The 13,251-nt window shown below is 44.5% G+C and overlaps 1 protein-coding gene across 1 annotated transcript; it reads left to right on the top strand.

Moving 5' to 3' along the window:
• Window positions 1-6,928: 6,928 nt before the first annotated feature.
• Window positions 6,929-8,428, top strand: LOC128908254 (inositol 1,4,5-trisphosphate receptor-interacting protein-like 1). Its single transcript, XM_054198057.1, has one exon. It carries the CDS (start codon window positions 6,929-6,931, stop codon window positions 8,426-8,428), a length of 1,500 nt encoding a protein of 499 aa, XP_054054032.1.
• The last annotated feature ends 4,823 nt before the right edge of the window (window positions 8,429-13,251 follow it).

Raw genomic sequence — 13,251 nt, 5'->3', positions numbered from 1 at the left:
GTTATGAGACACTGAAAAAGAATCATTAATGTTCAGTGGAGCAAAAAGACAACAGTTTGTGGTTATAAAACACAATCCTGAAGTTATAAGTTATATTTTACAGTGTCAGGTGGAGTCTTTATTAGTACCAGAAAAAGTCATTTTTACAAACCAGTTTGAAAGCACTTATCCCTGTAGTTTACTGCTGGTAAAACGGCAAACAAGCTGTAAATTTATATGCCTTCTAACTGTACAACGTAAATACAGGATATATTTATGTATTACATAAATATTTTTTTCCTTAAAGTGAGTATCCTTTTTCTTTCTTTAATCTGTTATCCTTGTTGCACGAAATAATTCATTAGAAGGAGGGTTCAAAACTGTATCTGAATTTGGAGAGACAATGGTTACAGTTAAATGAGATTGATAGCAATCGCAGCAGGTAATACTTCTGAAGTAAGAAATTTCACAGAGGGCAATTCTGGAGCCAAATATGGCTCTGTAGAAATTCTTTATGCTAAACAAGGCCATGTAGTGTCTTACTTTATATTTCAACTACGATTAAACCTTGTGCATTTCTGTAAAGAGTCCTCTGACTAAAATAACCATACCAGGTATTAGGAGACTTTGATTTTCTTTCTTTTACTAATGCTCCATTAACCTCCAACATCTGTTCTCTCTGTGCACAGTCAGCAGCTCCACTAATCTCTGCCTTCTCTTCTCTTCTAGCAAGAGCAGTCATCTTTAATAAAGTTGTTCTCCTCTCTCCAACACTCTCTCTCTACTCTACACCACCATTCTGGTCTATTAGTGCACGCCATGCCACCGGGAATCTGTAGTGCTGCCTAGGCATTGATTTTGCTTCGTTTCAGCACTTCTCGACCCTGAAGCAGTGTGTTCACAGGTCCATTAGAAACTTTTTATGAGAGCCGATACCTCCAGTACTGCATGTGAAAAGCTTTAGCAATCTTGAGATGCAGCCTAAGGCCATGGTCATGAATATTTGGCCGAATTTGCCACTAAATGGTAGTAGCAGCCAGGGACTTAGAAGCTCTTAAAGTACTTTGTCTCATAACTTGCATATTTTTTTCCCTGATGGTTCCTAGACTGCTGACAAAGCTCTGTAAAAGTATTTCTTCATCTGTTACCTAACTCATTTTTCTTTCAAGATGAAAGCAACAGTTAGCAGTTCACAGCACCACAGTGCCCTGTTAGAGGAATTGAAGGACATAATGCAGTTATGTACATTGGCAAATCACACAGACATATAGCATTCGGTGTGTGAAAAAAGAGGCCTGACTGGGCTATTTTGCATGCGATAGCATTGCTATCTCTAGATCTGTATACTGTGTTGACGGTTTTAATTGCCTGTACTACTGTATTGATGACTACTACTAATGATATAGTTTCTTTTTTTCTGTTCATGACAGCCCCCATGGAAAACACGTTCTTGAATGTTGCATCTTCTTCAATTCAGACGTAGCCCATTCCTGAAGGACAGAAACACGAACCACTCTGAAGAAGAAATTCCTACTTTCTGGTAAAATTTAACATCATGTCCTGGCTGTCCTATGCTCATGAACTTCCATAAAAATGGAATATTACCTATGAGAAGTTGGGATTGTCTTTTAACATCTCATCTAATATCACTGAGGGGAACACGGACCTGAAAAGACTTTCCTACGACTCTGTTCACCCCAGTGCCTTTTTTCCCTCAAGATTTTATACAAACATCTTCAGTTACGTGTTTGGATGGTTGTCTATTCGCTATAAACTATATATCTGCAACTGTTGGCCATAGATATATCCAACTGCCTGTACTCTCTGAATGATTCAGAGAGAAGAGGAGACACCAGCATAGGATTTTCTGAAGAGGTAATAAAAGAGAAATTAATCTACCAGATGAAAATAACTCTTTTGTTGACAGCATGTCTCTGAACTAATAGATTAGATGTATGCTGAATTCTGAATGGAAAACACGTTTACACACTGCTGTGATTAATGGCTACAGCTGCGCTATGTGCAGTAGTCCAGTACCCCTAATATTTCTAAAGGACTTTAATAACCCTAGGCATCCCTTAGTTCAAGTCTGAGGTCCAAACTTTGCTGTCCTTTGAGATCCATATGCAAACCAGACCTATATTCTTACAAAGTCTGCTCTTGTTATAAGAGGTTGATAAAAGGATGTGTGATCTTGTAAGTAAAGCTCAGTACTCTGAGTCTGGACACCTGGATTTTATTTCTGTTTCCACTACAAAATTTCTGGATTACCCAGGGCAAATAATTTCTATGTTTCGGTTCCCTACCACTTAAAATAAGAAGATAACAGCTCTATTTAATAGATGTCTTGTGAGAAATTGTATTAATACATGTGCTGTATGCAGTTGTTATATGGGACAGTAGTTACTGTCGTTGGATTCAGCCTTGCTCCAGGTGCACACTGAGGATAAGGCTTTGGCCAGCCTGTCAGCATCCAGTTGTTGGGCAAGGAAGGTCAGAGCATCTTGCTGTGATGCTGGAGGCATCGCTTCAGGGAGGGCTGTTGCCTAGAAACACTCACGTGCCTTAACTGCTATGTGAGATCAACACACTGATCCTGTTTAGGGCAGCTCTTAGAACAGCGTTAATTGCTACATGGATAATTCCCCTAAAGCTAGCTGCTTGACACTAAAAAAAGGACCAGTTCAAAACATACCTTGTAGTTCTAATATAACCTTAGCGTTAAGTCACATATTCACAAAGTGAAGATGCATTGACTGGGAGTCTTTTCGAGTAAAAGACAGGAAGGTGAACAGCAGCAGTATATGTGAGGACTGGCAATGAGCCAGGAAGTGTTTAGCAGCTGATGAACCAGTCCAAGGGCAACCACTGGTGTGGATGGAGGATGAATAAGATTTTTGATGTGTCTTCAGTACTGGATACAGTACTCGCATTTTTTAATTTATCCGTCTCTGAACTTCTTCCTTTTAAAGCTGTGAAAATATTTATCTGGGAAGGAGTTGATGTTACTCAAAACAGACTTAATGGGAGGATGCTTTTTTGCCAGATGGGGGACTGGTACTGGTCTGACTTGCTGAGATCCTTACCAGGTCTGCATTGCACATAGGCAGTGGAGAGCATTAATGTAAATCTGGACCATGCTTTCCACAGAAAGTGCTGTAGTGGTTTTGTTCATCTTTACAGACTACTCTTCACGCCTCTTCGCATTGAAGGAGCCAGAAGAAAAAAGCCCCCAGCCATGCATTGCACACTGGAAAACAGTAAGACTACGTGGAGTTTCTAAGTTAATTTTGCGACAGTTTCCAAATTAGTAAAAAATTATTCTAAATTCCGTTCTACATAATCAGGATACTCTGAAAAATTGATATTCTTCATAGTTGTTCGCTATTTATTTAATGTTCAGTTACCATCTTTTGAGGTCTAAATGAAGTGCATAATGAAGCACACTTGATACAAAGAACCGGTTATTGATAACTGTTGGTTACTGAAACCAAATAAAGTTCGCTCTGCACAAATTGAATCACTTCTCTTTTTCCTCTCCTCCCTAGTCATCCCACAATTATAACTAGCTGTTCAGTGACCAGGTGCCCATGTCTTGCCACATCAGTGCCTGAAACATAGATCTATAAGCAATATCAACTTACGCATGGCTTGTAGCTCAACATCTAGATTAAGCACTCCAATAGCCATCGCCAAAGCCCAGGCTGGAAAAGACAGAGTTTGTTCCTTAGTCCTAAACTGTGACTTCGACAATGGGAGTCCAAAAGACAGCAGTCATCATCTCCCTTGTACACACGTCTGAGGGCTGCCTGCCCATCCTAAGCACAGGGCTGCTCTCACCATTCACTCCTCACACCTGACATGGCCACCACTGCAGGCCGCCTCTTGGGCACATGGCCGTCTTTTAGCTGAGCTGTGCCATGAAACGCTTTCAATTGCAGCTGAAGAATGGTAATGTCCACAATCTACCTTTGGGCACTGAGAGAGCAGGCAAGGAATTGAGTTTCACAGCTTTGTCAAAAAACCTTCAGGGATGGTCTTAGTGTTATACTGAACCACCACTTTTTTTAGGATTTATTAAGAACTATTAGGATTTATTATTTTCAGTCAGAAAAGTACTGTTTGGTACTGCTTTTCAGGATAAGAGATGTGAAAATTGATTTTTTAGTTCAGCAGACAAAAAAAAAAAATCAAAACCCCACAACTTCTGATCTGAACCAAATGTAGCATCTTTTCTTTTCTTATTTTCTCTTAGACAGCGTCTGCCCCCCCTGCTGTTAGGAGCTCCAGCCAATTAAAAATAAAAATGTTTTATCTTTAGTGTTGGCAAAACAACCAAAAATCCAAACACTTCCTATTTTGTGACTTTATCCTCCATTAGCATTATTTGATACCCAGATCAAATGACATGGGGAACTGATTTTGACATTGCAAATAGTCTGGGGATGCTGATTCCTGCAAGTTTACTATTACCAAAAAAAAAAAGAAAAGATAAAACAACCCCCCAAATCACTTAGCTCTTTTTAGAGTAGAATCTGTGAAATGTCGCTGCTCTACAGTGGAGAAAAAGAAAGAAGCTGCAAAAAAGTCTGAGGGATGAGCCTGTGTGTCTATCCTGTGTGCCCTTATCAAAACGCTGATTGTATGGTCCAGATATGCATCCTTTTCCTTCACAAGGAAACAAGCTCTGAAGACACAGAACAGATCTGATTCACCAGAGGAAAGTATATGTGTGATGGCAAAAGAGGGAGGGGTGAATAAACCAGCTTTTTAAAGTATTCTCTGTCTCATCTCAGCAGCATTTTTAGGTCAGAATAAAAGTCAGAAGAAAATCTCACAGTGCTTTTAATAAAGTTTCCCCGAGCAACCAGCTTGTTTTCAAGGAACTTGGCAAAGCAAAAGCAGTGATGGAAATTGGCTCCAGCAGTCTAACATATCATGGTTCCTTTAGTTTGTTCAGAATGAAGGAATGGAAAAGTCACTAACAGCACAATCCTGCTTTCCTTTCCCAATTCTTGGAAGTGGCTCTGCTCTTCCAGCTGTAACAGTCAGTGCTTTCTCCCTATCACTTGCAGAGAATACTCTGACACATGATGCTCTTGTCAGTGATGTTTGGGGGATAGAGTTGACCAAGTGTCATTGTAATTGCTGTGGGGTCGGAGCGTGCAAAGCAGATCAGAAGCAATGGTGGGCTACAATCTAGCAGCGTGACTGAACACCAAGGGTCTAATTCTGCTTTTGCCTTAAATTAGCCTATTAAAATAATTTGAACTAATGAGTGTATAATTTTCTAACATTTTCCTAATACTACAGACTGTCTCAGTTATAAGATATTGATAGTCTTATGAAGATTCCTTTTGAAAGAAAATCACCTAGCCCTTCTGAATTTATGTAAAGAAGAAAGTCAACAGTCTTCTCAATTGATTGTTTTTCTGTGAAAAAAAGTGCATTTCCATTACATGACAAATTTTTAGATGACCTTAAGAGAAAAATACACATCTCTTTATCCTTTTCTTCAATATTGTCTGTGGTGAAAACTTTTATTTTGGAAAGCTGGAACAGTAAGCATGGCAAATCCATGTGCTTCAGAATCTTTTCTCCTTGAGAAATAGCAGCTTTCCAGAACATGAAAATTACTCTGTTGATTAACATCCTTTATTTCAAAATACCTTTTTATTGGTATGTCACCATGTAACTCATTAATGACTCTGTTATCATGAAAAAAAATATTTCTGCTAATCAAGCCCTTTCCTTATGCCCTGAAAACAGCTGTCATAGCCGAGTTGCACACAACTGACAGGTGAACAAGCAGAATTTAGGAATAAAGGCTGATTCATCATTTTCTGTAAGAGATTTCTGTTCTTTTTTTAAGTTCCTTAGAAATGAAGTGAGTGGCTGGACTCTGGGAAGTTATAAATATCTTCTAGGAAGAACTGCTTATTCAAACAAATAGCTAATCTGCTTCAGAATAAACAGCTGAATTGTTTTATTGATTGTGCATTTATTAGGGGAACAACATGGGAAACATTCATTACCAAAACCAGAAACATTCTGTAGCATACAGCATGGAAAACCAACTGTCCTGCAAACATGGTGATCCAACATGATGTAACACCGAAATTAGAGAATGAGTGAGTCTATAATTCAGCTATACACAGATCCAAAGGCAAATCACTTAAATCACTTGCCTGCTCCTTCATTTCCCAATGTATGATGAAGAATAACTACTTTTGTTTATAAGAGGATTACCTTTTTTAGGCATTACTATTAGTAATCATTAAAAGAAAACACTAAAAGTTTCCAACAGCATTGCCCCTCTCATTCTTCAGACCAAGGAACCTGTTCAACATCTTCATCAATGACATAGACAGTGGCATCAAGTGCACCCTCACCGGTTTTGCCGGTGACACTAAGCTGAGGGGTGCGGTCGACGTGCCAGAGACATGGGATATCATCCAGAGGGACCTGGACCAAGAGCAAACCCACACACTCACATTTACTACAAAATGCTGCCGCTGAGCCGGGGTTGGGGGGGAGTGTGTGCCCAAGGGCGGGGCTGGTTGCCGGCCGTGCCTGTGATGCACTCTGTCACCTGGGACACCACAGGGGACGCGTCACAATGGCGGGGGGCAGCTATAAAGGGCAGCTGCAGCAGCACTGCCCCAGTATGGCCTGGGCTAGCAGGAGATAGGGAGGCTGGGCTGGACCAGGGCCGGGGCAGAAACGCCAGACCCTGGGGGGTGGGTTCTCACCCGGCATCAAGGGCCCAGCCGCTGGCCCCTGGGCTGGGCACAGGCCTTGCTGCCTCCCCGCTGCCTCATCCCCTCCCCTACCTGCCCCCAGCTCCCTGCGGCTCCCGTCCCCGCTCCCCCCGCCACCAGTTCCCTCCCTCCCTCCCTCCTTCCCTCCCAGCCCCACTGAACCCCTTCTCTCCCTACTCCTACAGGCTATGGCTGCAAAAAGGGTCCTCATCTTGCTTGTGCTAAGCTTCTTCCAGCTCCTGCCGATGGTCGGCGATGAGCTGGATGGTGGCAAGCACAAGCGCGTACCGCAGCATGTGGAGCAGCTGAGCCTGGAGATGACTCGGCTGCTGCATGAGCATGTGCAGAGCAGCTTGGACTGGGGAGGCCTGGTCTTTGCTGCCTTGCAGCGGTGGCAGTTCTGGGCGATTTCTGGCATGCTAGACCTGTTCTTCACACTCTGCTGGTGGCTCAGGAAAAGGAGCCGACAGCCAGACTGCACTGATGAAGGGGAGAGCTCGAGCAGCAGCACAGAGCTGGAGGAGGAGGAGGGTGGAGGAGATTCTGATGACAAGGGGCATCCTCTGATGACAAGGATTTTTGCAAAGCGCATCTGGCGGTCAGGGAAGAGCATGGCCTACAGGAGACAAGTGGTGGAAGAGCTGGTGGGCGACCTCCTTGCTGTCTTCCGAGAACGCTTGTCAAACAGGTTCTTCCCGGCGCTGCAGCCAGCGATCGGGGTGGGCAGCACCTTTGAAGGTTGGAGTCCCTGTGGTGATGATGCTGTCTACCCCCTGCTTGTGCCCCTGAAGCCCCCCCGTGGCCATGCCTTCCACTTGGAGCTGGGCACCGCGGGGCAGACACCGGCAAAGAACTGCATCCGTGTGGAGCAGGAGTGCACCTGCACGAGGGACCAACATGTGGAGAACATGCTGTGCTTCCTCCACCACCCTGAGGAAGTGCTGTGGAGAAATCAGGATTCCAGCCTCCTAGGCACCGTCTGCACCGACTCCTACCTAGATGCACAGAAAATTGCCTGCTGGTTTCAGAACTTGGTGATCTCAGCCTGGGGGGAGATGACTCAGTCGCATCACTACAGGATGAAGGTGCTGCCTTCCAGCCGCTCCTGCAAGCTGCAGCTGACGAGTGCCTCTGGGAGATCCCTCTTGGTTGAGATAGTGTTTGGGGTGCAGCAAGGCGACTCGGACATCTTCCTGAGCAGCCAGGCTACAGAGACCATCTTCGCCCCAAGCACAACTTGGTCAGAGACCTACGCTGTGGCAGAGGTGAAGTTCTTCAGGCGTATGGCCAGGCAGGCCCCGCATGGCACCATCTACCTCAACTGTCTGCAGCTCTGTGCCGGTATCCTTGTGAGCGCAGGCTTTTCCTCCTACACTTGGAAGACGGTTGTCATGCACCTCCTCAACACCATACCCCTGTCAAGCTGGAGCAGGTGGGACTTCATGATGCGGATGCAGGATATTATGTGGTACCTGCATGGCTGCTTGGAGGAGAAACGCCTGGACCACTTCTTCTTCGGGAATGAGAACATGCCTGAGGACATCATCTTGCCCGCAGCCTTCCAAGCGGCTGAGCCGGTCAACCTCTTCCAGTGCCTGGTGCACGATCCAGCTGCCCACGCCAAGGCACTGCGTGAGTTTGAGGAACTGCAGGATCGGTTCACAAGACTGCTGGTCTTTGGAGTCTGAAAGGTCTTCACAGACAGAGCTGTGTTCATGTCCCCTAGACTGCCCGCACCTCTTCAAGAGCATCCCTTCCTTCTGGGAGCTTTATTTTGTACAAAGTTGTCAACAGATGGTGTGTTTGAACAACAGCTGCATCTCTGAGTGAGTTTGCATCAGTTTTTTGGGGAACGTGGGCACAGGGTGCTGGCTGCTCAGCTGCCCCAGAGTCGGGGAGCATTGGCTGAAGAGCTGATGGGGTGGGCTCTGGTTTCACTGATTCCCTAGCTAAGGCTCCCCCTCCTGCACTGGGGCAATGGGAATAATTTGTCGCCCTCCACAGCTGGGCCCATTGCCTGTGTGGCTCCACAGGGAGAGAGCCTGACGTGGCTTCCTTGGGAGCCATACACAAAACAAGCCCTGGGAGCACTGCAGCATTGCCCTTGGGCGACCCCAGCGAGGTGGGAATGACGCAGTCTGAGTGGGGAGCCCTTTGCACAGGGGACAAGTGCCACGACTGCAGAGCGGGGCTCTGGCTGCTCTGGCTCCTGTACGAGCATGAGACTCATGCTCAACACCCTCTCATCACCTCAAGCTCAGGTTCCTACCACCTTAACACGGGAGACTTAACACGTGCAGCAAGGTTAAAGAAAACTTTTGAGATGCCTCCAATTCAAGGCACGCACTTGCGCAGTCCGTGCCACGTTTACGAGAAGCAATTTTACACAAGGTTCTTCTACCTTTCTCTGGCGGTCAGGTACAACATGATTTGACCAATCCCTGCTTAACACACACAGACTACAATTTATAAAGCAGCTCTAATTCTGTGGCCATCACCATCCATCTGCTTCTGTCTTGGTCTGAACCACCCCGGGGTAGGTCTGGCTGCAGCTCCTTCTCTCTGATGCCAGACAAGGGGAGAGTTTCACAGAGGTGTTAGCGGGGCTAGGATGCAGCCATGAAAGTCCCGGACTGGAGAATCCAGAGCAGGGGAGTAACGGACGGTATCCAGGAAAAGTCAAGCAGGCAAAGCTGAGCCACCCACACACCTGCATTAGAACCCCTGCCAGCAGGAAAGCACGTAAGGTGTTAGCAACTGAAGACTCGAGACAGCCGGCATGGCTTTACTAAGGGCAAGTCCTGCCTGACCAACCTAGTGGCTTTCGACAGTGGAGTGACTGCATCAGTGGACAAGGGAAGAGCAACGGATATCATCTGTCTGGACTTCTGCAGGGCCTTTGACACGGTCCCCCAGAACATCCTTCTCTCTAAGTTGGAGAGATACGGATTTGATGGGTGGACGATTCGGTGGAGAAGGAACTGCCTGGATGGTCACATCCAGAGGGTGGTGGTCAATGGCTCAATGTCCAGCTGGACAAGTAGTGTCCCTCAGGGATCCAAACTGTGACCAGTGTTCTTTGATATCTTCATCAATGATATAGACAGTGGGATCAAGTGCACCCTCAGCAAGTTTGCAGATGACACCAAGCTGAGTGGTGCGGTCCACATGCCAGAGGGACGGGATGTCATGCAGAAGGACCGGGACAAGCTAGAGAGGTGGACCCCTGCAAACCTCATGAAGTTCAATAAGACCAAGTGCAAGGTCCTGCACTTGGGTCGGGACAATCCTCATTATCAATACAGGCTGGGCGATGACGTGATAGAGAGCAGCCCTGCGGAAAAGGACTTGGGGGTACTGGTGGATGAAAAGTTGGACATGAGCCAACAATGTGCACTTGCAGCCCAGAAGGCCGATCACATCCTGGGCTGCATCAAAAGAAGTGTGTAGCCAGCAGATCCAGAGAGGTGATTTTCTCCTCCTCTACTCTGGTCTCATGAGACCCCACCTGGAGTACTGTGTCCAGCTCTGGAGCCCTCAGCACAAGAAGGACATGGACCTGTTGGAGCGGGTCCAGAGGAGGGCCACGAAGATGATCCGAGGGCTGGAGCACCTCTCCTATGAAGACAGGCTGAGAGAGTTGGGGTTGTTCAGCCTGGAGAAGAGAAGGCTCCGGGGAGACCTTATAGCAGCCTTCCAGTACCTGAAGGGGGCCTACAAGAAAGCTGGGGAGGGGCTGTTTGCAAGGCAATGTAGTGATCAGACTAGGGGCAATGGTTTTAAACTAGAGCAGGGTAGGTTTAGATTAGACATTAGGAAGAAGTTCTTCACAATGAGGGTGGTGAGACACTGGAACAGGTTGCCCAGAGAGGTGGTGGAGACCCCACCCCTGGAGACATTCAAGGCCAGTCTTGATGAGGCTCTGAGCAACCTGATCTAGTTAGAGATGTCCCTGCTTACTGCCGGGCGGTTGGACTAGATGACCTTTAAAGGTCCCTTCCAACCCAACAGATTCTATGGTTCTATGATTCTAAGGAACACAGGGAAACAGCTTGTACAAGAAGTTTTTAAAGAAGGTTCAAAAATTGAGGTATTGAGAGCAGATATAAAAATGAAAAGACATGACAGAAGAGAGAGATCTGATCCCATTTTGGTTGTGCATCTGGTTTCTGGGCTTCACTGCCTTTCCAGGGATCTGAACTTTGCCACGTAACTTTCTAGGAACACCCTAAGATACCTTTTTATTATGACTCCTCTGTCTGCTTACAAAATACAGATATTTTGATTTTTCAGTTCCAAATCCAAATAAAAAATAATAAAAGAAATTTCTCCTGCAGAGGCCCAAAATTATTTTTGTTTCAATATAATTGATAAAATATTTCACTTTCATTCTGTTTTAAAACTGCCAAAACATAAGTTTCAAAAAGTTGCTTTTGAATAATTTTTAAAGACATTTATAGAAATCATATAGATTTTTCCTAACATTTTTCCACTTGAAATGTCTTTTTGTGATTAATTAGTATTTGGATAAATAAACGATTCTTTTTCCTTTCCCTGATCTTCAGCTGGTAAAAAACTATCTAATCAGAGTAAGGTCAGATTATACTTGCCCACAGATCTTTCCACAGTCCTGTTAAATGTAACTACAAGCATGCCTGTGATGCATGCATCAGGAGGGAAATACAGGCACTTCAGCTACTCGAAGCATGAGAAGAACGGTGTCCTCTCAAAGTGTACTCCTGGACTACTTCTTCTAGAAAGAGTGAGGAAACAGGGAACAGGAAAAATTGTTTAGCTATTTCACATTTAATTAAAACCAATGGGATTTGTCTTTTGGTTGACTGTTCAGACAAATTCCTGTTTCCCAAACCCTCTCACCCATTCACAGCAGATTAACTACTGGTCTTGGTCCCCATGGGGCCCTCTAAAGTCAGTGTCAGGCGCTCTGTTCACTGCAGTGGGTTTTCTTATATATCCCTGTAGAAGCTGATGTGTTAGAATCTTTGAAGGCTGCTATTCTTTGCAAGGCAAAATATGAATGCCACCACAAGAACAACCTCCCTCATTTCTAAAATGAGAGATTGGTAGTATATGCTTCAAAAGATGACTGATGGTAAGACATCTAAGAACGGGCATAAAGTCAGGGAAGATTTTGTTCTCATTCCTTTTGTTTATTCTTGAGGGGACAGAAAGAAATCCTGCAGCATTTGAAAATATCAGGGGAGAGTGATGGATCAAGATTGAGGTAATACTTCCTGCATTTGAAAAACAATGTCTGAACAGTTCTCTGGAGGATGTACTGTAAATTCTCAAAATTAAGCACTTCTTTGAAGAATGATCTTAAAAGTTTATCTTCATCTTTCTTCCTTCTCATAATCTACTGTCTACTTTTCACACTTCTACTGAATCCTGAGGGCTTACCATACATATTCAGCTCACAGAAAATCTCATTATCTTTCAATGCTGGGCAACCCATCCCATTGTTGTGCCAGCAACACAGGTTACTTCTGTAAGATTCTGTATAGCGTGTTGGATGTACGTGAATCATTCAAAGAGGAGCATATAGCAGTTCCTCCTGCAGCCCATTTATTTACAGAAGTCAAAGTTTTGTATATCAGCAACACAGCATATTATGTGCCTGGGAAAAATCTTGGCAGAAGCGAAGAATTACAAAAAGCATCCAAACCGGGGAAGTTTCTGTTCAGCACTTTGAAATGTGAACTCTCTGTGATCTATTCAATTTGTTCCAAGACTGAAATGCTTTCAAATGAAAAAAAAACCTGTAAATGGAGCTCCAATCACCATAAGTGGCAGCGGAGAATCATTAAGAATGACAAGTGGAGTATTTTTACAGTATATTTAGAGAATTCTTGAACATGCACAATACTTTTCAGCCTTTATCCCCCATATAACTGCCAAGCCTTACTGATGAGATTGCACGCTTTGCTATTCCTTTCCTAGTGCAGTACTTTGAAAGAAAAGGAAACAGCTTGAAGCTTCTACTCTAAAGGTTGCCTTGGTCTTGAATGGAGCAGCAGCAGAGCTGTGTCTACTGGCCAGTGACCAAACACTAAAAGGGCACTTAGCTTGATACTGGAGTTACCTGCTCAGTAAATGGGCCACAGATGTCAGTACTATATTACCACCATTAGATTAAAGAGGGATCTCTTGGGATATTCACGGAATAACTAAGCAGATAGGCAGCAATGAGTAAGCTCCAGTGAACCTTGGAACTGTGCAGTGAACTACAGTACTGTGCAATAAACCTAACAAACTACATGTTAAGGTATGACCTGATGCAACACAAGGAAACTGGGAAAGTTGCAGTAAAATGCACACCAGCCAAAAAATCAGACTGTAGGACTGGTAGGCAGTAGCACTTGGAAAGGTGCTCACAGTACAGCATTGTAGTTTACCATTGTAAATCCATGTGAAAAGCAAATAGTTATATGAGCGAGCTACATTTACTTAAAAAAAAAAAAAAAAGAAAAGAGAAAGAGAAAGGGAGCAT

Source organism: Rissa tridactyla, chromosome 4 (assembly GCF_028500815.1).
Source record: "Rissa tridactyla isolate bRisTri1 chromosome 4, bRisTri1.patW.cur.20221130, whole genome shotgun sequence".
NCBI classification, from domain to species: Eukaryota; Metazoa; Chordata; class Aves; order Charadriiformes; family Laridae; genus Rissa; species Rissa tridactyla.
The sequence above is the reverse complement of the archived record's forward strand: the minus strand, read 5'-3'. Positions and strand labels throughout refer to the sequence as shown.